The sequence below is a fragment of the Peromyscus eremicus genome, chromosome 2 (assembly GCF_949786415.1).
Source record: "Peromyscus eremicus chromosome 2, PerEre_H2_v1, whole genome shotgun sequence".
Lineage (NCBI taxonomy): Eukaryota > Metazoa > Chordata > Mammalia > Rodentia > Cricetidae > Peromyscus > Peromyscus eremicus.
The window spans coordinates 148,014,044-148,036,377 of NC_081417.1; the positions used below are offsets into that span (position 1 = coordinate 148,014,044).

The 22,334-nt window shown below is 48.5% G+C and overlaps 1 protein-coding gene and 1 pseudogene across 1 annotated transcript in view; one reads left to right on the forward strand and one right to left on the reverse strand.

Annotated features, from left to right (window-relative positions):
* Window positions 1–555: 555 nt before the first annotated feature.
* The window catches only part of Zbtb40 (zinc finger and BTB domain containing 40), a 69,910-nt gene continuing 48,131 nt past the window's right edge, over window positions 556–22,334 (reverse strand). The window contains exons 7-18 of the mRNA XM_059255215.1: window positions 22,090–22,226; window positions 20,434–20,635; window positions 19,783–19,916; window positions 16,981–17,149; window positions 16,208–16,669; window positions 15,320–15,526; window positions 12,525–12,689; window positions 9,348–9,562; window positions 4,802–4,964; window positions 4,078–4,164; window positions 2,486–2,712; window positions 556–903 (exon numbers count right to left, since the gene is read on the reverse strand). Coding sequence (XP_059111198.1) covers window positions 709–903; window positions 2,486–2,712; window positions 4,078–4,164; window positions 4,802–4,964; window positions 9,348–9,562; window positions 12,525–12,689; window positions 15,320–15,526; window positions 16,208–16,669; window positions 16,981–17,149; window positions 19,783–19,916; window positions 20,434–20,635; window positions 22,090–22,226 — 2,363 coding nt within the window. The 3' untranslated portion in view covers window positions 556–708. The remainder of the gene's footprint in view (window positions 904–2,485; window positions 2,713–4,077; window positions 4,165–4,801; window positions 4,965–9,347; window positions 9,563–12,524; window positions 12,690–15,319; window positions 15,527–16,207; window positions 16,670–16,980; window positions 17,150–19,782; window positions 19,917–20,433; window positions 20,636–22,089; window positions 22,227–22,334) is intronic.
* Window positions 20,643–21,729, forward strand: LOC131904433 (cytochrome c, somatic-like; annotated as a pseudogene).

Genomic DNA, 22,334 nt, shown 5'->3' on the forward strand with positions numbered 1-22,334 from the left:
TAAGGAATGCAGTGAAGAACGTCCAGGAAGGCAGACACAGCTGGACGTCCTCACACGAAGCTGCCTCCGAGCAGCAATGCTCCAAAGCTTTGTTTTGGGAAGGGCAGAGCAGGAGGGATCCAGAAGGACAATGAGGACTTCCTGTACGTTAACACTGCCACCTGCCTTACAGCTAAACTCTGAGGGGCACCTGAGCAGAGGGGAGGATGGAATGGGGGAAGTGGGGAAGGGCAGGCTGCCAAGCTGGGGTCCCTGGAGGCTGTGTTGGTGCTTTACTGGCAGAGGCACTGGTGGTGTCTGCAGGCCCTTTGTGGGCTCAGACTCAGGTAACCCCCCTGCTCCAGAGGGTACCCAGCATGCTGTGTCTCCTCGGCTACCCTGGCCACCAGCTCTCATCCACTAATCCTTCGGACTCTGATTTCAGAAGCCAGACTTCCCTGGGGGGTAGGTGGAATCTAGGCCTGAGCTGCAGCCTGGAGGATTGAGGCTGTCTGCCACCAAGGCGGTAGTGCTGGCGTCAGAGTGGATGTCTCAGACACCGGATCCTCGGAAGACGACAACGAAGCCTCTGATTTCCAAGTGAGAGCACCAGGGTGGAGCTGAGCCAAGCAGCTCAGCACTTGGGACAGCATCTAGAGCAGAGGCAGGCAGGCCACGAGCTTCCTCTCTGGTACAGTGCAGCCCCCCTCTACTGGAGGGAGCAGCCATTCACTTGGCCTCACCACAGATCAGGGTGACGGTACCATCCAGCAAATCCTCCACTGTCACTGCTACAAGCTCAGAGCTGTTCTGAGAGGTCTGTGAATCTGGCAAAGTCACAAACACCTGTGAGCCAGCAAGCTGAGTCTCCTCTAAAGTGATCACCTGCTCAGCTGGGGCCGCTGGCTCTGGAGCTTGGATCACCTGAAAGGAAAGACAGGAAGGCTGCTCTGGGCAGTGTCCACAGTGAGCTCCCCAGAATTTACATGGCTCCCGTCTCATGCTGTAATGATGATATTTATGTTTTCACCTGAGGAGAGCAATTACTTACACCTAATGGGAAGAGGGAAGTTTCATACACCAGCGATGCAAAAGAGAGGCAGGCAGACAATTTAAATAACTCTGTGCACTAAATTGCTATAATTTCGCTCAGTACGCCACCTTGGGGTGCATGGACTCTGTGATTACACCCCAGTGAACACTGGCGCAGCGGCGTGCACTGGCTTCTCCTGTCTCAGGGATGGCATTGCAGAGTAAGTGCCAGGCAAGAGCTCCAAGGAACAAGAGTACTCCAAGAGCTTGGGTCCCGCTGAGGATGAAAGTCTTCGTGGTGAGAAACTGGCTCAACTGTGGCTTCTCCCACTCACTTCAGGCACTTGGCTCAGTGGCTGGTGGGGCAGGCATAGGCTCCTGTCCCTTCCACAGGCCACAGCTGCCCCTGCAAACCTGCACACTCTGTTAACAATGGCCTTCCCAGCTCTTCTGTGGTTCCTGCTGCACCTCCAAGCTGATACTGACAGCTTGATGCCTTGACATTTCTAAGACGGTGTGTTCCAAGGGCATGGCCACCTGGCTCTGGAGGACCAGCTAGGGGTGGAGAGTGGGCACTGGGGAGGAAGGCAGGCCCAGCTCTGTGGCAGGGTTGTGAGGATAACTGGTGGCCAGTCACCAGGTATCTGGTCCAGTAGTACTGCTGTCAACTAAACTGTAAAGGAAGCTGCCTTTCTTTCTTCTAGGGTTGGAGTCTTCTCCCACCTGCAAGACACCCTGTCTAGAAGCCTTGTTTCTAGGCAAGACAGAAGCTGAGTAGCTCAGGGTGGGATGACAATGGGAGCCTCACCTGGAGTCCTGCCCACCTGACTTCACTGCTCCCAGAGGCTGCAAAACAAGACTGGCTTCCACCTGGACAGTGTGACAGCTGGGCAGAGAAATCTCCGTGAGTACACAAGCCTACCCCTCCTTCTCTAGGAACCACTGACAGCTGCCAGAAGCCAGCTGCTGCTCCTTTCTGCTGCCTCTGGAGAAGGTGGGAGAGCAGGAAGCAGCAGGGAAACAGAGACTGGCTCAAGCATGGCCTTCTCACATCAAGAGGCAGACTTTTCAGCAGGTAAGTGAAGGCACAGGCTTACATGAATGTGTACTGTAACCAGCCAGGGGGTCTACCCATGGGCCTTGACCCACAGAGTACAGCCAGCCCTCTCCAGGGTTTCCTGACAACCCTCCAGATAGTGCTTTTCAGAAGGTGGGGAATGTGGGAGCTGAAAGAGAAACTGCTGTTCCACCTTGGCAAATTCCTGTTCCAGGCTCCCTCCACCTAGGGGCCACCAACAGACTAGAATTTCCTGTTGTCTGACAGGCAGTTGAGAGACGCTAAGATCAGGAGGGTATCATGTAAAGGACCCGTGAGAGCCCCACAGAGTGGGACTGGGTGCTGGGACCGTGAGCCACAGAGGAGCCCTCAGAACTCTGCGTTCACGTTCTGTTTGTCCACTGGCCCCAGACTCACCTGCACCGTCTGAGAAGCAGCTGCCTGGGTCTCAGTGCCCGTTACCTTTGGGTGCTCAGACTCCAGGTGGCTGTCAAGCTGGGCCTGGGAGGTGAAGAGCTCACCACAGAGCTCGCAGGGGAAGGTGCTCTCCGACTGCTTGAAGTGCTCCGTGGTGACATGGTGCTGCAGCGCTCCAGGAAAGCGGAAAGTGGCCGCACAGTACAAGCACCGGAATGGCTGCGACCCTGAAGGAGGAGGCAGAAGACATTATCCGGCTGCAAGGGAAAGATGGCTGAGGGCAGGGGAGGTCCAAGGAGGCACAGTGAGGATCGGGGAGTAAGGCAGGCGCACAGGACCTAAAGCTCACACATCCTCCTTACGAAACTGCACATACAGAGCAGGCTAGGGCCCTCAGGCCACAGTGCCATGTGCAGCAGATTCTGGCTGAGTCGCCTCTGCTAATGTCCACTACTCACTCAATAGCAGCAGACAGCCTGCCAATGGGACTACATTTCCTCAATCCAAGGAGCAGTTTTTTTCTATGCAGGGAATTGAACTTGCAGCCTTCATATGCTAGGCAAGAAGCCTATCACTGAGCTATATTCTCAGCCTCAGGAAGTGCACCTGAAGACTTCTGAATGGGATGGATGGCACCTGACCGCTGCAGGCTGGACTGCAGTTGGGTGCATTATCAACAACTGTGCATGCACAAACATCAAAGCTTGCAGAACCAGAGTCTGTGGCATAGGAGAACATCTCTAAAGAGGATGCAACCCACTTTTACCTCCCAGGGACCCAGTGGTCTAAGAGGAAGAAGGCAAATGAAGTACTGGCTACAGTCCAAGGCTGAGACCAAGGCAGCCTGATTTCGTAAGGGTTCAGGGCACCAAAGCAACGGCTTCCTGTCCTTTGACAAAACCCCACAGCCTGTGCCCCGGATCAATGCTCTGATGACAGAGTAACACTGGAAAAGGGACCAGAGAGTCTTCCCTTAATTTATTTCTTAGGTTTTCTTTTCTATGTATGTACTTGAGTAAGTGACATGATAAAAAGTTGGTATCAATTAAGACTACAGACTGACTGCCAGGTGGTGGTGGCACACACCTTTAATCTCAATACTCAGGGGGCAGAGGCAGGCAGATCTCTGTGAGTGTGAGGCCAGCCTGGTCTACAGAACAAGTTCCAGGACAGCCAGAGTTGTTACACAGAGAAACCATGTCTTGAGAAACAACAACAACAACAAAACAAAAACAAAAACAACAAAGGAAAAGAGACTGACTACTTTGAATAACCTACAAATTCTAGTGATAAAAAAGCACAGCTTTGTTGGCAGCACTTTTTTTCTTGATGTTTCTTTAAAAATGGTTCAATTGATATTGGATGAAATACAGTACCGGGGACAATCATGGCTCTCACACAGGGCTGCTTACCGGGGCCAGGCCTGAAGTCTTCATGGCTTCATACAAGGTTGGTACTAACGTGCCATCTTCCAGATGAAATGGAGGCACAAGTCAGTAAAAAGACTTAGGCTGGGCTATGGAGCTGTGAATGGTGGAACCAAGACTCACACCCCACTGTTGGGCTCAGGGACACACAGAAGGGCCACTGACCTGAATGCTGGCACTTGACGTGAACCTGCAGCAGAGCTGGTGTGGGGAAGAGTTCCTTGCACTGGTCACACTCATGGAACTTCAGATCTGTGAGTGTGAAAGGAAAGGAGCAGTAGAAAGGATAAAGAATGGCTCAGCTACAGTTGGAGGGGAACAGGGCTGGGTGGGGCAAGGACCCACGTTCCACACAGCATCTGCCAAGTGTTAGGAACCCGTGCCTGTAGAGATCTGTGGAACCTACTGGTAAAGAGCACTGATCTGGTCCAGACTGTGTGGATGCAAAGGGGGCTGTGAGAATTAAATGACAAAATATACAGAGCGCTTGGCTGGTGCCCTGCACATAGGAAATGCTCTGTAACTGACAGCTGCTGTGATTATCCCCAAATGTACCTGCAAGGGAGGTATTAATAACTTCCATTCTGAAGAGAAGAAAACAGACTCAGAAAAGAGATGTCACTTGCCAAGGTCATGCAGGTGCTAAGTGCTAGAGCCAAGATTCCCACCTGGACCCATTTGCCATGAAAGCCACACCCTTTCCAGGAGCTGGCTGGGTGTCCCGAGGCTGGCTGGAGCTTACACTGCTCTCTGCGTGGGGGCTTGAGAACCGCTGCCACTTAAACTACAGCTCCTGATGGACAGGTGAGCCAGGGCAGAGCGGAGGCAATCACCACAGCGCCTGGACAGAGGACATGGGTCCCTCCACCCCCAGTTGCACCAGCGTCACCTGCATGCTCTGCTTTGATGTGCTTCTTGTGTTCGATGGTGCTGGAAAAGGTCTTGTCGCAGGAGCTGCACTGCAGTGATGAGAACCTGGGTGACCGATGGTTCTGGGCAGCAAACACATCCGGGTGGTGGGTCCGATTGTGGTACCACAGACCAGACAATTGCTGCAGGGCATTTGGCAAATGTTAGGTCCTAGAAAGTTTCAACAATGACAGAAAGTTCTGAGACAAGCTCATGGATCTAGAATCAGGCCCCTGGAGGCTGATGTTAGCGAAGAGGTCACTATAGGCAGACCTCTTCGGTGGACCTTCCGGTAAGTCCTCACTCACACAAGCTTGAGGGGATGTAAGGATCCTCCCATTGAGGCAGACTGCCACACAGAAGGGTTAGGGACTTGTCTAGGAACACATCAGCAAACAGTCAGACTAGAACCAAAGTCTGGCCTGACTGGAGCATTTATGTGTTCAGCACGCTAGGCTGGACCTCAGTGCTGCCAAGGCCCGGGGTGTGGACAGTGACCTGCTGGAGCAGAGCCAGAAGCTGCATCCCTCTCTGGCTCCAGCTCTAAAAGTGCACCAGGAGCATCACTCTACAAATCCTTGGGCTCCTAGGGACCAAACCCAGTTTTACTCCCCATCACAGCATGAGGCCTGGCACAGAGCTAGCCTTCCATAGCTAAAACAGTGGTTGCTCGGTCTAAACCTTAGTCATAAGCCAGGACTGGTTCTCTATGACCAGTTTCTGACAGGTATGGTTTATTTCTGGACCACTGTGCCATTTCACTTTAACTACACACAGATCTGGAGCCCTTTCCTGAGGCAAACAGCAAGCAGTGACTACAATAAGCACAGCAAGCCTGGGTAAGGTTTCACTCTGCATGTTCTTCATGCCCAGAGTCAACTGTCCATAGGACATGAGCACCCAAGGGGAAACCAACACTCACACAATGAGGCTGGGACCTTCTGCCAGCTAACACTTCATCTCAGCATCATTCTGACCAGGACTCCTCAGAGAATGTCTGCTGTGAAGATATATTGCTGTGATTGGTTTAATAAAGAGCTGACCAGCCAATAGCTAGTCAGGAGGTATAGGTGGGACTTCTGGGCAGAGAGAGGAAGTAGGAGGCAATAACAGAGGTGCACTGCTTAGCAGTTTAAGGTTAGGCTCACAAATTAGAGACTGTTGCAAGTGTGCGGCTGCAGGCACTTAGTACAGTCAGGTCCAGACCAGGAAAACCTCTGAACAGATACAAATGCATAAAAATGTGCTTAAGCCGGGCGGTGGTGGCGCACGCCTTTAATCCCAGCACTCGGGAGGCAGAGCCAGGCGGATCTCTGTGAGTTCGAGGCCAGCCTGGACTACCAAGTGAGTCCCAGGAAAGGCACAAAGCTACACAGAGAAACCCTGTCTCGAAAAACCAAAAAAAAAAAAAAAAAAAAAAAAAAAAAAAAAAAAAATGTGCTTAGATGCTAAAGAAAGAAAAGAAAATGGGTATATAGTTTAAAAATAACAAAGTGAGGTCTTTAAAGAGAGAGTAAAGTGATATAAGAAGAATAAGCCACTAAAGATGGAAAATACACAGGGTATCTGCATCCTATATGGTGCTTTGTTGACTTTGAATTTTTAAAATGCTAATGAACAAAAAAAATAGCTACTGAGAGACACTGGATTATGGAAACTGCTATATTAAACCAACCTATATATTTTAAGAATGTCTTAACCTCAGAATGGAAATCAGAAAATGTGCTGTGTTGGGGGAAAGGTTGTATTTTTTGTTTCCACAGTAAACAAAAAGCTATGGGTTCCTTCAAAATTAATGAAGATCAGATATAATTGGGGGAGACCTCCTGAAAATCTTGGCTACAGACATAAAATAATAATAATAAAAAAGACTATAGGACAAATGATATATATGCTGATCCCTCTACTATGGGAACAGCTCTGAGACTGTATTAGACATGATAAATCTTGTTGGCTACAGAGTCTTCATGACTTATTATTACATGCCATCCTTTCATATGGCATGAATAGAGGTTTGGTTATACAGTCCACACAAACTTATAAAGTCTACAGATGCCTTTTTCTTACTCAAACATAAAACAAAAAACTTTAACTGACTTGTGCACACTACATATTCCATACTTGTGTTAATGCAGATATATATGTTACCTTTAAAAGTTTATGTGTCTTCAGAAAAAAAGAACCAGACACAAACAATGACAACTAGCCCAGGTGATCTAGCCTCTCAAAATGCCTCTGTTACAATTTCCTCAAAATTCTGCATCCAGAACAACTTCAAAGCTGCTAGCTGAGATGGTCCAGCCACACAGACTATCTAGCCAAGATTTCAGATAAGTTCTACACTTTCCCATTACACAGAGAGTAAACAAGAAATAATATAGGTAGCTCTCTTAGAACTTGACCATTATCCCAGTTTTCTCAAGGTCTCCTAAAGATGCTGTTGCTCCCAGACAAAAGGAAGCAGTCTAGAGAACATGATGCCTACATTCCCAGAGGGTGGGTAGTTTTTGGTAATTCCATGGGTTATGGATGTTGGTTATCGTTTGAGGGGTTGGTTACAAGGTGTCATTGGTCAGGAAAAAAGCTGAATGAATGAGATTAGATTCAGGGATCTCTTTCTGAAGGGAAAAAGGGAGAATATAGTATAAAAATTATGGGATAAAATGGTTGATTGTTGAGTCTACTTTTGAACAACCACTAGTCTTAAATATTTTACATTGGTATAGATTTTTGTATATTTAAGGTTATTTTTGTTATACTGTGTACATGTTTCTACTCTTGTTTAAGGTATTATACCTATATAGCCCATTTAAAAATGTAAAGTTTTAGTCCTTGAAAGCTATTTAGGATAATAAAGAAAGACAGGTTAGTGTTAGTCATCTATAACAATCAAACTTATAGTCATGTTAGCTATGTTTTCAAGGTCAAACAAAGATATATTTTAAATAGAGGTCATCAAACACTTCTAAGACCTACAGAATATGGCATTTAATAACCTAAGGCTTTTCATGACAGTGAGACATGTCTGCTCCTGGCAGCACCAATTTACTTCAAAAAAGAATGATGAGCATCGAAGAATCTCCATATGGAGTTTGCTTTCTTTGTGGCAAAGTTAGTTTCTGAGCAAAGAAACTGCCCTTGCCTTGACTGCTGACAGAATGCTGTCCAAATTGGACAAGCAAGACATAAAAGTAAGTGACTGCCAAACTTTGTCAAGATACGGTAGGACAGTCCTTCAAAATTTCTGCTTCACAGAAAAGTCTGTCAGCTATTCTAGGTCTGTTGGCCAAAGATGGATACCCCAATGTTGCAGAGGAAACTTGAGTGACTGTCCAGGCAGCCAGCTGTCTCTGTCGTTTCTATAGTTTTGGAAGTTGTTTGCTCTGTATTTCCCATTTACTTGGGTAATATTATATCCTTCCTCAGGTCTCTAATGGAGTTGAAGACAAGATAGTTATAGTTACAGTTTTCCTTGTTACCAAATTCAAAAAAGAAACTTACGTAAGAGATGTAACATTTATAAAGTTGAGAAATATAAAAGCTTAAATTAGCCGGGCGGTGGTGGCACATGCCTTTAATCCCAGCACTTGGGAGGCAGAGGCAGGCAGATCTCTGTGAGTTCGAGGCCAGCCTGGTCTACAAAGCGAATTCCAGGAAAGGCACAAAGCTACACAGAGAAACCCTGTCTCAAAAAACCAAAAAAAAAAAAAAAAAAAAAAAAAAAAAGCTTAAATTGTTTAATCTAACAAAATATTTTGAGGTCTAAAAAGATAGTTTTAGGATGATATTGCAAGTTATGGTAAAAAAAAGTGGTTTAGGTATAAACCTTTAAATTCATCAAGATAAGATACATAATAGAGTATTTTCTCCAAATATGCCAAATACAAATGGACTGGACATTGTGAATGTAATTCTTACCTGATAATTGTTCTAATTGTATATAGCTTTACTATGTTAGAGTTAAAACTTTTCCTTTCTGTTTAGACAAAAAGGGGGAAATGTTGTGGGATATTTGTACACTGAATGAAGATATATTGCTGTGATTAGTATAATAAAGAGCTGGATGGACAATAGCTAGGCAAGAGGTATAGGTGGGACTTCTGGGCAGAGAGAGGAAGTAGAAGGAGGTAACTGAGGCATGCAGGAGATGCCAATGGAACAAATAGGACATATAAGACAGGAAGGTAACCAAGCAACATGACAGAATGTGGATTAATAGAAAGAGGTTAATTAAATTATAAGAGCTAGTTAGAAAAAAGCCTAAGCTAAGACCAAGCTTTCATAATTAATAATAAGTCTCTATGTCATTTGCAAGCTGGCAGCCCAAAGAAAAATCTGACTAGTCTGCTCGGGTGTAACCCAGGGCCTCATGGATGCTAAGTGTGTGTTCACGCAGTACACTGCCAGGTTTTCTCAGAATCAAACTGTTTGTCACATCCTGGAGACAAGCTCAGACAACATGTAGGCAACAAACGCCAATGGGGAGTAGGCAGGGATGAGGGCATGCTCTTAGTGGCCAGGGTCACCTGATAGGCCTTGTTGCAGATCCCACAGCTAAAGGGCTTCCCTCCAACATGGGTCACCATGTGCCGCTCCAGCATGGAAGGGGCGCTGAAGATCTTCCCACATGTGGGGCAGGGGTGGTACTCCTTGGAATGCACCTCGTGGATATGTTTCCGGTGATCTTGCAGTGTGGGGAAGCTCATCTTGCATTTCTTGCAGTCATAAGGATCTTCTATGTCTGCTTCCAGGCAGGGCATCCATGGGAGGGAGGGGCAGAGGGAGACAACAGCACAAGCAGCAGTCAGTGATATGCCACTGTCTCATACAGCAAGACGGAAGGCTGTTCAGACTTCCTGTGGGGCCAGAGTCCAAGGACTCCAAGTCAGTGTGGCAACACTCTGGCTCTACTCCCTTTTCCCGAGGAGGCAGGACTCCTCCAAGCCTTTGGACTCACCACCTGTGCAGTGTCAAACTGCTCACCTCCACCACTTGCTTCCTACTTACATGTCAACCCCCCCCCCCCCCCCATCCTGTGTCTACTTTACAGGGAGTGCCATGCTTTTTCCTCCTGTCTGCAGTGACAGGCCTGCCTTCCACTTCCCAGTAGACCTTCCCAACACACCTCTAGAGTGTCACTGTGTCTCCTGCCAGTGGCAGTAGGGGACACTTTTTTGGTCCCCACTTGAGACCCAACAGTAAAGCCTTTGCACAGACTCCTGGTGAACACTGGGCGGGTGTGTTCAGGAATTTTATTCATGTTAGCTCCCTCACAGCCTGGAGGGTCTAGTGTGAGTCTTACTTTAAGATTAGGAAAATCAAGGTTTAGAGGTCAACTAATACCTTGCTCAAGGATCTAATTGGGAAAAGGTCTCACCTATACATCCTCAGTGGGAACTCAAAAATACGAAACTACTGCCAGGTGGTGGTGGTATACACCTTTAATCCCAGCACTCGGGAGGCAGAGCCAGGCGGATCTCTGTGAGTTTGAGGCCAACCTGGTCTACAGAGTAAGATCCAGGACAGGCTCCAAAGCTACACAGAGAAACCCTATCACGAAAAAACAAAACAAAACAAAAAAACAAAAACAAAAAAAGGAGCTACTGCTGATGGACACTTTTGTCATCTAGATGACAGAAAACATCAATCTTTTCTTAAAGCAACTGAAAGCAAAATATTTTGATAATAAAATCCTCTGCTCACAAGAAAGGTCCAAGCCATAAGCTCCACCTGTATATATAGTGACTCTGCTTAAATCAGCAATCCTGCCCACAGCAGCCTTCAGAACCACAGGCTAGTTTCCCCATGGAAAGGCCAGGTTTGCACTGTGTTTTAAGACACTTTTGACAGTTTCTATCAGCAATGCTGTGATCAGGCGAAAGTGGGGCCTAAATGCTGAGCTTGTGTGAATGGTGCACTTTATGGTATGCCAGCAGGCTCCAGGGTATGCCAGGGGGCTCCAGGGTATGCCAGTGGGCTCTAGGGTATGCCAGCAGGCTCCAGGGTATGCCAGCGGGCTCCAGGGTATGAAAGATTGAGTGTGAAGATTAAGGGTCCCTTCACTAATTCTCCTACTGCTGTGAAAAGAAGACTAAAGCAGAACATCATTTCTCGAGGTTGAGAAGACATTGAAAGTGTGGCACTGGGTCTGGGCCAAACCCCACTCATCTGGAGGGCCACTGTGATTCGAGTTCTGGACAGTCTTGCTAACTCCTTGGGGGTACATGACCCAGGAGTCCTCACACATGCTAGGCACATAGGAGCTCTGGCAAAGTCCTCGATGGGTGGCTGACAAGAGATGTGGACATGTTTACAGAGAGCATATGCTGTGAGACACTGTGCCCACAGCCAGACATTGGTGTGAGAAAGAAAGTGGGGGCAGGCAGATGAGAGCATGCAAGAAACACACACTCTGAGGTGGCATATGGTACCCAACAAGGATGTACTTAACACCCGTAACACCAGTCTCTGGCATTTAGTGAGCATTTCTGTGTCAGGCAAAGAATTTAGTCCTTTCCACGTGGCATCTTTGGGGTGGTTTGAACAGGAATGGCTCCCATAGCCTCATATATTTGGATGTGTGGTCATTAGGGAGTGGCACTACTTGACAGGGATTAGGAGGCGTGGCCCTGTCAGAGAAGTGTGTCACTGGGGGTGGGCTTTAGGGGGTTTCAAATGCTCAAGCCAAGTTGCCTGTGGATCTGGATGGAGAACACTCAGCTCCTCTCCAGCACCACGTCTGCCTGAGTGCCACCATGCTTCCCACCACGACGATGATGACCTAGACTTCATGGTGTCTCTTTACCACAACAGAACACTGACTAAGACAATCGCATTTAGTTTTTGTGACAAGCCAAGGTGGTGGCATTACTATTACTATTTATTCCAGTTTGAAAGGGGCAGAGAAGGCTTAGCAGGGCAAAGAAATGAATGTGGAAGGGTCAAAATTCGAGTCTAAACTCATGTGACTGATTTCAGAGTATGTGTTCTCAGTCTACCTGCTGCGTTGTGTTGACTATATATGCTAATTCGAGTATGTATATGGCTACAGTAAAGGAGGATGAAGAAAATGACGGGCCCATCACCCAACAGTGTTTCCTGGTGTGTGTGTGTGTGTGTGTGTGTGTGTGTGTGTGTGTGTGTGAGAGAGAGAGAGAGAGAGAGAGAGAGAGAGAGAGAGAGAGAGAGAGAGAGAGAGAGGGGCAGGCAGGCAGCTGGGGCAGCCCCAGATAACTCAGTGAAAGCCAATGGCACTGCATTTGGAGGGAACATGGTAGCACTGCCTAGCACAGTGAACAGTAACTCAGAAAGAGCCAGGCTTGCTTCTTTAGAAAAAGCAGGGATAAAAACAGGATGAATGTGGAGAGGGGCAGGTAGAAAACGGAAGCTGGACGAATTGATGGAATTGTTCCAGTGCAGTGTCCTGGGAGCCTGACAGGGAAGACACTCTCTCCTTCCAACATAATTTGCTTCTGCCAGCCAAACACTGTGAGGTGAGCTAAAGAGACAGGCTGGACAGAGAAGCAGGACACATACAGAGATATGCTAAGGAGGGACTGAGGGACTGACAACATTGGGAGGATAGGGCCCAGAATGGGGGGCCCAGCTCTGGTGCAGGGATCACTCTGTTAGCACTGTCCTAGGCCTCCTCAGTGCCAAGCACGGCCTGCGGTGCCTGACGACACTGCGATTGCAGTACGTACTGTGAAAGGTGTGCAGGTGGATGGAGAGGCCATTGGCTTGCCGGAAGCCCTTTCCACAGTCCCTGCAGACATATGGCTTGTCCCCAGTGTGGGTCCTCACGTGCCGGGACAGCTCGATGGATTGGGCGAACACAGCATCACAGTACTGGCATGCATACATTTTCCCTGCAAACGCACATGAGCGTGTAAGAACAAGCACTGAACACGAATGGCACTTCTGCAAACAGAACCCACTCTAAAGCACACACTAGAGAAATGTCACTGGGAGGTGACATTACCTCAGGCAATGCTGGGTAAGTCTGAGGCACCTCATCAAATGCATGCCCCTCACAAACATAACCATCACACAGTGGGTGAGCACGACTGGACGGGGAACAAAGCCCTTGTCTCCAGGAGAACCTGCTTGTTTATCAGGTTTCCACAGAGAGGAAGAGTCCACTCTACTTCCACCAGAGTAAGTCCTGCTGTCCAGAAACGTGAGTTAGATCTTGCAAAACACAGCCTAGGTTATGGGAGACCCATCTCACAGGAGAAAAATCTAGCATGGATTCCCACTACTACAAAGATGAGCTAGGGATTCAGAGGGGACAAAGCGTTCCAGAGACCCACTCAGTTAGCACACGGCCCTCGATTCCTTCAATTTCCCATGTGCACGAGAACGTAACCAGAGTTAGAAACAGGTGAGGAGCAAGCCTGGAGACCTGGCATCTGCACCAGGCCCCAGCTCCTCTCAGGCCAGGAAACAGCCGCTGGGGAGGAGGGTTCCAGATCCGCAAGGCCAGTGCTAGGCCCCACGTCAGCTAGAGCAATGGCCTTGTTCTTGTTTTTTTTACTGACCAGGCTTTGAGTAAGATTTTGTACATGTACACACATGCATACAAACACATATGTACAGTATGAATCCCAGCCTATCATCACTCTGATCCAAACTCTTTGGTGGCTTCTTGTAGCAAGAATCTGTTACTGTCACCTTAAAAGTCACTTCTGTAACTGAGTCATGCATGCATCTTGAGATGAGACACTACACTATCCTATCCAGGTGGCCTAGGGGAATCCCAGATAAGAGGGAGGACAGACACAGAGTCTAAGGAAGAGGCCTGCAATAGGTGCAGAGGCTGGAGTGATGTGGCCTAGAGCCAAGGAAGTGTCTAGAAGGTCAGGAACTGAGTCTCCCGATGAAACCATCCCAGATGAAACCTTCGTTTTACCATTCAGGACCCTTCTAAAAATAACTTCTAACTCCCTGGTGGTAACAACACGTGTTATCTCAAGCTATTATTTTTGGTAATTCATGAGGACAGAAGAGAAAACCCTGCAAGTCTTAGCCCTCAACTCCCTTCTCTGCACACTGCCTCTTAGGAGGGCCCCTCATGATTCTGCTCCCAGCAGAATCTCTGTGGTCCACCTGAAGCTCACTTGCACTGAGGAGAGGTGTGTGCTTCTTCCAGATGTCCCTCTGGCTGGATTGCGCATCTCTCTGAGGCCATCACTGATGGGGTGAACAGCACACCCAGCCCTGTCCTTCCCCATTGCTCCCCAGCCTTAGTTTCCACCATAGCAACAACTACCCTCTCCATTCCTATCACACACTTGCTATTTATCTTGCCCATTGAAATGTAAGTGCCACAAGAGCAGGGCAAGCATGTTCACAAATCATCTATATCTGGAACAGCACTCAAGAAAGCCATTCACCAGCAAGTGTTTCTTTCTTTTTTGTTTGTTTGGTTTTTCAAGACAAGGTTTCTCTGTATAGCCCTGGCTGTCCTTGAACTTAGGGATCTACCCACCTCTGCTTCTGGGATTAAAGGCATGAGCCACCACTGCCTGACAAGCAAGTGTTTCTTGAGGGCTCTTTGTTGCCATGCACTGTTCTAAGTTCCCTTGAAAGACTAGCAACTCCGTCATCACAGACCTGCGCTCTAACGGGACACTAGGGTGGATGAACTATGGTGCCAATGCCCGTCACATGGTAAGCATGCAGAGAAAAGTGAAAACAAACAAATAAACAACAACAACAACAACAAAACAGGCTGAGGGCAGTTTCCACTAGGGGGCCAAAGAACCATCACAAGAAGGTGTGGGAGGGAAGGCCTGGAGGAGGGAAGAGGAGCAGAGACCTCTGAAGGGAGAGGCCCCCAGAAAGGAAACAATCCTGGAGGAAGTGCCTGGGGGGGGCTGAGGCCTGGCAGGGAAACTAAGGCATTTAGCAGATGAACAGGCGCGATGAGAAGAGCTGTCAGAGTGGCGCCAGGGCTGAGTGAGGGTCGCCTGGCAGACTCCACTGCAGAGGAAGAGCCACTGCAGTGTTGAGCAGGGGAGTGGACGGAGGCATGGCTCCTCACACCTGGGAGCTCGGAGCCCTTCCCTGACCCAGCACTGGACTGGTCCCCACCACAGTCTCCTCCACCATCCTGGGATGCTACCTTGTGATGCACTGATAGTGCTCCCCCATCTCTACCCCTCCCAGCCCTCAGGCCGGCAGGTACAAGGGCACAAGGGTTCCAGGCCAGTCACCTGGCACTTAGCATGGCCCAGCCACAGAAGTACTCCATCAGCTCTTTCTCTTGCCTCAACACTACTGTAAGTGCTAACAATTCCCCGCTGTGTGTAAATACCGACCACAAAGTCTTGCTGCTGCTCTAGCCGACTCTTCAGAAGCCCTCCTGGGAAGCTTTCTGCTGCCTGTGCATACATGGTTACTTCTGCCTTTACTTCCCCAACTATTGTGCCTGCCTAAGGCCAAATGGTTTTAGCTCCCCCAGTGGCACTCTGCACAAAAGGAAGGGTGCCCTCACCTTCCGAGTGCTTCTTCTTGGTGTGGTAAGCCAGAGCTGAGGCCTGAGTGAAGGTCATGAGGCAATGCTTGCACATGAACGGGCGGTCCCCGGTGTGAAGGCGCAAGTGGTTCTTTAGGGTGGAGTTGGCTGCAAACTTGGCCCCACATTCTTCACAGGAGAAAGGTTTCTCGTCAAAGTGCTCGGTCAGCTTGTGGTACTGCATGCCTAGGTAGGGGTACCAGGCCCAGACGAAACACCATCAGTCAGTTAGGAACACAGCAGGAGCATGTCCAAACACGCTGCACTCGCCAGGCTCATGCTTGAGCCACACGCCAGGCCATCCGAGCCTCAGCGCGGCCTGCCTTGCCACTCAATGCCCACTAGTCCACCCCCTGCTCCCCAGTCACCTGAGTCTCACTCCTGGTTGAATCTGACATAGAGATTTTTAGCTGACCTTCCCCGTTCACTCCTCTCACTATCATGTTTCATTAGGTTTACCAGACATCAAGGGTAAGGGAAAATGATTCTGACTTAATACCTTAGGGTTTCCGTATCAGTAAGTTTCTTATCAATAAGTAAATGGAACGTGGGCACCAACAAACCAGACGTCAAACATCTGGCTACAATTACAATCGCCAGTGTGTGGTGCTAGGTGTTTAGTTCTGCTGTCTTTAAACTTCCTCACAGTGCACAGAGTGGAGTGAGGGACCTCCCCACCAGCTGGGAGAGCAATGCTCTGGGGGCCGACCCCAGTGCTTATGTTCTTCTTCTCAGATACCACCAGGCCTCTAGGAACCTGTCCTAGAGCTGAAGCCATCCACGCTCATGGCACACACACGGGGCCAGGCTGGAACCCAGGCTACAGCATCTGCAGCCACTGTCCTCCACGACTGCCGTCTGACATACCTGAGGCGTGAGCAAACTCTCTTCCGCAGAGGTCGCATGCCACAGGCAGCCGCTTCTTCTTCTTCTTGGGGGCGTCAGGCTCTCCCGCCGTGCCGTGGGTCTCCAGTTGGTGCTTCTGCAGCCCCTTCTCCGAGTCCTTGGTCTCACTGCTGTCCTTACACTGCACCTGTCTGCTCTTGGCCACCCGGCAGCGCTTCATGTGCACCTTCAGACGACAGTAGAAATGGAAGCTCTTGTCACAGGCTTTGCAGATGAAGCTCTTCTTGGCAGAGTCCGGGGAGGCAGAAGTGTCTTTCTCCTGTTGCTCTGGCACAGACTCAGGTTCCCCCTGATCCTTTTGTTCCGTCGGCTGGCAGTCTTCTCTGGCTGCACTGGCTGTTTTCTCCTCTTTGTCCTTGGCTCCAGAGTGAAAGCTATCACTCACCGTGAACCTCTCCTCTCCATTTTCCTTGGTAAGAAACCCTGCACAGGAGAACACTCGTGGCTCTAGGGCTCAGCTTCTATTATGCTTTGCAACTTTTCTAACACACTCTTAGAGGAGACTGGATTATGTGGATGCTCAGGAAACTCAGAGTAATATTGCTGTCATCTTTACTTCCCACTAAACACAAAGAGCATCATATCACACCTGCGCTCCTGGCTGTTAGGTACCAAGAGCACATAAGAGGAGTAAATATCTTGAGATACAACAACCTCTTACATCAACCACTGTTTCTTCTACTCAATATAGAAAGTGCCCTGGGGTCTACCAGGCCCCAACCCCTGTTCCTTACCACCATGTGCCAATTCCTGCATGAGGGGTTGCAGACCAGAGAAAGACTTGTGGACACTACACAGGAGGCGACAGAGTGCAGTGGCCGAGACAGATTTCTCCATGCCCTTGCTCAGCACTGCTCTCAGGGCCACTTCAGGACTCACTGTCTCAGAGGATATGCTCAGCATCTAAATGAAAACCAGAGACAGAGCTGTGTTAACATCAGAGTTTCTCTATGTTCTTCAATACCAGGGGGTCGGGGGTGGGGGGTGGGGTGATGTGATATGAATTATAGAAGACATGGAGCTCTCTAGGTAGTTTATGTTTCATGAGACACATGAAGAGCCCTGTTTTTCAAAGGACAAGAAAATTAGCAAAGTGCAAACCAGGGAAGTACATATCAAGACAGACGTGCAAACTGAGGAACAAATGGGGCACGAGTGTTTCCTGCAGGACTGTCTTCTTAGCACCTGGCACCTCTCAAGAAGCCTTTCTAGATCTGAGCATGGGAAGCCTGGAGGGGGCAGGGTATAGGATTCTAGATCTGAGCATGGGAAGCCTGGAGGGGGCAGGGTATAGGATTCTAGATCTGAGCATGGGAAGCCTAGAGGGGGCAGGGTATAGGATTCTAGATCTGAGCATGGGAAGCCTGGAGGGGGCAGGGTATAGGATTCTAGATCTGAGCATGGGAAGCCTGGAGGGGGCAGGGTATAGGATTCTAGATCTGAGCATGGGAAGCCTGGAGGGGGCAGGGTATAGGACTCTAGATCTGAGCATGGGAAGCCTGGGGGAGGCACAAGGTATAGGATTTTAGATCTGAGCATGGGAAGCCTGGAGCGGGGTGGGTGGGTGGTGGTGGCAGGGTATAGGATTCTAGATCTGAACACAGGAAGCCTGGAGTGGAGCAGGGTATAGGATTCTAGATCTCAGCATGGGAATCCTGGAGGGGGGCAGGGTATAGGATTGTAGATCTGAGCATAGGAAGCCTGGGGGTAGCAGGATATAGGATTCTAGAAGTGAGCACAGGAAGCTTGTGTGTGTGTGTGTGTGTGTGTGTGTGTGTGTGTGTGTGTGTCTATAGCATTTGGCATCGGCTGCTTCTGTAGAGATCAGGATAATTTTTCATAATATATAATTGTCTCCACATCTAGAAGTAATTCTGCATAGAGAGTGGCTTCATATTTTTAGACACTTAGATGTACCCTTTTAAACATCATTTTCTTTCATAAGAAACTCAGCGTTTTAAAGCAAGTTCAAATAGGGGCTTTAAAGAGGCCAGGAATATAATTTCAAAGCTGTCCTCTTTCAGAATGTTAGAGCTGTGGGCAGAGAGTCAGCACACTGAGAAAATGAAGTGAGACCATCCACAGATGGCCACATGGAACTTTCAATTCGGAAGGTATTTTATTTCTGCTCTTTTCAGGTCTATCTAAATAACCCTGATGCCCCTGGAGGCAGGCAGGAGACTAATTAGTGAGGCTAAAGCGATCAACGGCAGAGGCCCTGGCTCTGAAGTGCACAGCACTCTGGAGAGAGACGGGCAGATGAGCCTTGCCTCTGGAGCTCTGCAGGAGCGTGTGCCGCCTTCATTCCGTCTGAGAGGCAGACTGAGGCGGGGCTGTCACCAGTGGGGATGGTTAGAAACCTGCCCTTGTCTATGTGGATCAAAAGGACACTCCAGGTACATCTGTGGTTTAATTTTATGTTCTTTATTATCCTTCCCTGTTGGAGATGTACATAGCCAAGTCTGGATATCTCTGAGTCTTCCTCAGCCCCCACCTAGATTCTGGGATGCTGGTCACATTGTGAGATGCCTCACCGAAAATGAGCTGGCATTATTTGCTGCCCCATATGGGTAAAGCTTTGTTCTATCTATGTTTATCTTGGCTCTTTCAAGAAGCCAGAAGAAAACATGCAATAAGACCAACTTCCTTCATCTGAGACCAGCTGCTTCTGAGAACATGGTAGAGAAAGAGTCACCATTTCTCCAGCTATTCTAAGCTACGGCAGTTGGAAGATGTGTTTGCTGGGGTTGTATTACTGGCTTCATTCAAATTCTGGCTTCACTGCTTATCGCCAGTGTCCTAGACCGGAAACACAAACCTCTTACTCACCGGTTTCCAAGACTGGAAACAACTGTGAAAGCCTGAACTCTTCTGTAAAGGCAGATGACATCACTTGCCACTTAGGGCTGGAAAGCTAAAGAACAAAGGTGTTCTGTTGTGGAATATTATTTCAACTAGGCAAAGATGTGTTACATTTGTTTACGCGGTGGAATATTAGTTTAAATGTGTGAAGGTGTGTTACATTTGTTTATGCTGCATTTGTTTAATTATGTAAAGATTTGTTGCATTTATTTCACCTTGCCTGCCTAAAGTACCTGGTTGGTCTAATAAAAAGCTGAACAGCCAATAGCTAGGCAGGAGAGAAGAAATCTGGGCTCAAGAAGAAGGAGGAAGAGGAAGAAGAGAACAAGGGAGAAAGAAGGGAGATGCCTGGGGCCAGCAGACACACAAGGAAAGAAGGTAAAAGGCCCTGAGGCAAAGGTAGATAGAGAGAAACAGGTTAAGATAAAAGAGCTAGCTAGCACCGAGCATAAGCTACGCCGAGCACTCATAACTAAAAATAAGTCTCCACGTCATGATTTGGGAGCTGGTTGATGGCCCCAAAGGAAAAGCCTGGCACAGTGTTCTGCAGAGCTGGTGGAGCAGCAGGTATGCAGTAGGTATACCGCAGAGAACCAAGATGGCTCAGGCATCGACCCTGCAAGTTCTACAGAACTCGATAATCACAGCCCTTTACCCACTCCTCCACTCCCCACCTCTTTCACAATCTCAGCCAGATGCTCATCCTCTGAAGAGAAGTGCTTGAGCTCCATCATCTGCTGGATGGCCTCTGTGACCAGCCTGCTGTGCCTCAGGATTGTTTCCAACACAATGCTCTCTGGGGCAGTCACTGAAAGAAAGGGAGGCCAGATACTCAGCCAAACCATGGGCATCATTTTCTCCCTCACCTCTCAACTCCACTCTTCACCAAGACAACACATGGCATCTGTCGCTTCATTTGGGCTAGGAGTGAGGAGAGTAGCCAGCCACTGTAGCCAGCCCATAATAATGAATAAGGGCTTGTCAGCACCCACATCCCCCAACAGTTTCCTTGTCTTTGTGTGTCTTACCACCCGATGTTTACATGCACGTGGATGCTGTGCCATGTTTGAATTAGGACTTTCTAGCTAGCTCCTCAAACACCACTTTCCTGAACACACTCAAAATCTTTCTTCTTGCTTTCTTCACACACAAAGCACCTTGGTCACCTATGGTCACCCCGCTCTGTAGGAGAACATGGGAACTTACATGCCACTGCTCCTGAGGGGAGGGACACAGATGGCAACTGTAAGGGAGCCTTCTTGTTCCCCAGGGGTCAACAGTTGTCTTTGTCGGGGGAACACGGTGGCAGAGGGCGGACAACTCACCTGCCCGGAAGAAAGCCCCGGCGCCAGGCTCCCTTCCTACTTCTTCCAAGAGCAGGTTCAGTGGGCAGGTCTGGGCCTCCTGAGCTACTAGCAGCAGCTGCCAAACGGCTGTTGCAGAGAGGGTCTGCCTTTCCAGAGCTGCTGACATCAGGGAACTGAAGCCCCCTGAGCCAGAGTCCTGTTTCACGAGTGTCTCCATAACCTTCAAGATGCAACACAAACGTGAGTGAGAGAGTGGTCCTGAGCTGGCGGCGGAACAGTCAAGTCTCGGTGCCGGGTTCGGGTGAAGGTGTTCTGGGAGCGGAGGTCTTTGCAACTTTCACCTCTTTCAACCTGGGAGGCTTTTATAATCACATTTACTCTGTGTATAGGGGCTGGGGTATGGAGTCAGGGACACAGCCTAGTAGTACAAAGCTTATTTAACATACATGAGGCCCTGGGTGTGTGTATATACACACACAAAATAATTATAGCTCAAAGTCTCTCTCTCTCTCTCTCTCTCTCTCTCTCTCTCTCTCTCTCTCTCTCTCTCTCTCTCTCGTGTGTGTGTGTGTGTGTGTGTGTGTGTGGTTTGGTTTATAGGCAGGATTTTACCGTGCATCCCAGGCTGGCCTTAAACTCATAATCCTCTTCTCCTTGGCAATGGGATTATAGGTGCGTACTACCAAACCTGGCTACTGACAGAGTTCTTATTTGTGACAAAGTTCTTTGTTCCTTTTCATGAATGCTTTTCTTTATTACTATAGAACTATGCAATGCAAAATATAGGACTACAACTCTTTAGGCCAGTGAGATGGCTGAGGGAGTAATGGCCCTGGCCACCATGTCTAATGAGCTCAGTTTGATTCCTAGAACTCACCTGATAGGAGAGAACTGAGAGAAAGTTGTCCACTCTACAAACTAAATAAACAAAACTTTAAAACAAAGAAGCTGTGAGAGAGCGGGACGTCCGTCTTCGGGTCATAGTAATTGTGGTGTCGATCACCCGGGAGCGAATTAAAAGTGGGTGATGTTGAGAAAGGCAAGAAGACTTTGGTTCAGAAGTGTGCCCAGGGCCACACTGTGGAAAGGGGAGGCAAACATAAAACTGGACCAAACCTCCACGTCTGTCTGGGAGGAAGACAAGTGTGGCCGCTGCATGGCCGGACACAGATGCCAGCAAGAAGAAAGGGATTCCCCAGGGAGAGGACACCCAAAAAGTACATCCCCGGAACAAAAATGATCTTCGCTGGAATTAAGAAGGAGGGAGAAAGAGCAGACCTAATTGCTTAGCTTAAGAAGACTACTAATGAGTAATTCCACTGCCTTATTTATTATAAAACCAATGACTCATGGCTTTTAATGTGTACCATAATTTAATTCATACACCAGAATTCAGCAGATCATGAATGGCTCACAGTGTTTTTGTTGGACAGTCCTGATTTAAGTAAAACTGACTTGTAGCAAAGTGGATATGATCTTTTAAAAGAAAAAAAAAGAAAGAAAGAAAAAACTGCAACTGTTCTATTTGGCACTTACCCTTAGAAAACAAGTCACCTTCTAGTTCTCCTTCTTGGCATTTCTCAAGATAGTGGTGCATATGTATTTATAGAAAATGCAAATGTGTGTGTATACATAGCCATATTTCCCCTCCCTCCCTCCCTCCCTCCCGCTCACCTCTCTGTCTCCAGGGGCTAAGCTCTTCACATGTGAGATCATCTTCAGCACCACCTGGTTGTCTGTGAGAACCTCAGACAGGTTTTCGTGGTACTTTCTCAACAGCTCAGCACCATAGTCCTCAGGGCTAGGGAGGGCTGGAAGGAGAGCAGTACACCAGTAAGGCCTGATGCTCAAAAGCAGCCACAGACAAGTTTGGGAGAACAGCAGCTGAGAGCTGTTTGTGCCGCAGAGCGGAGGCCCGC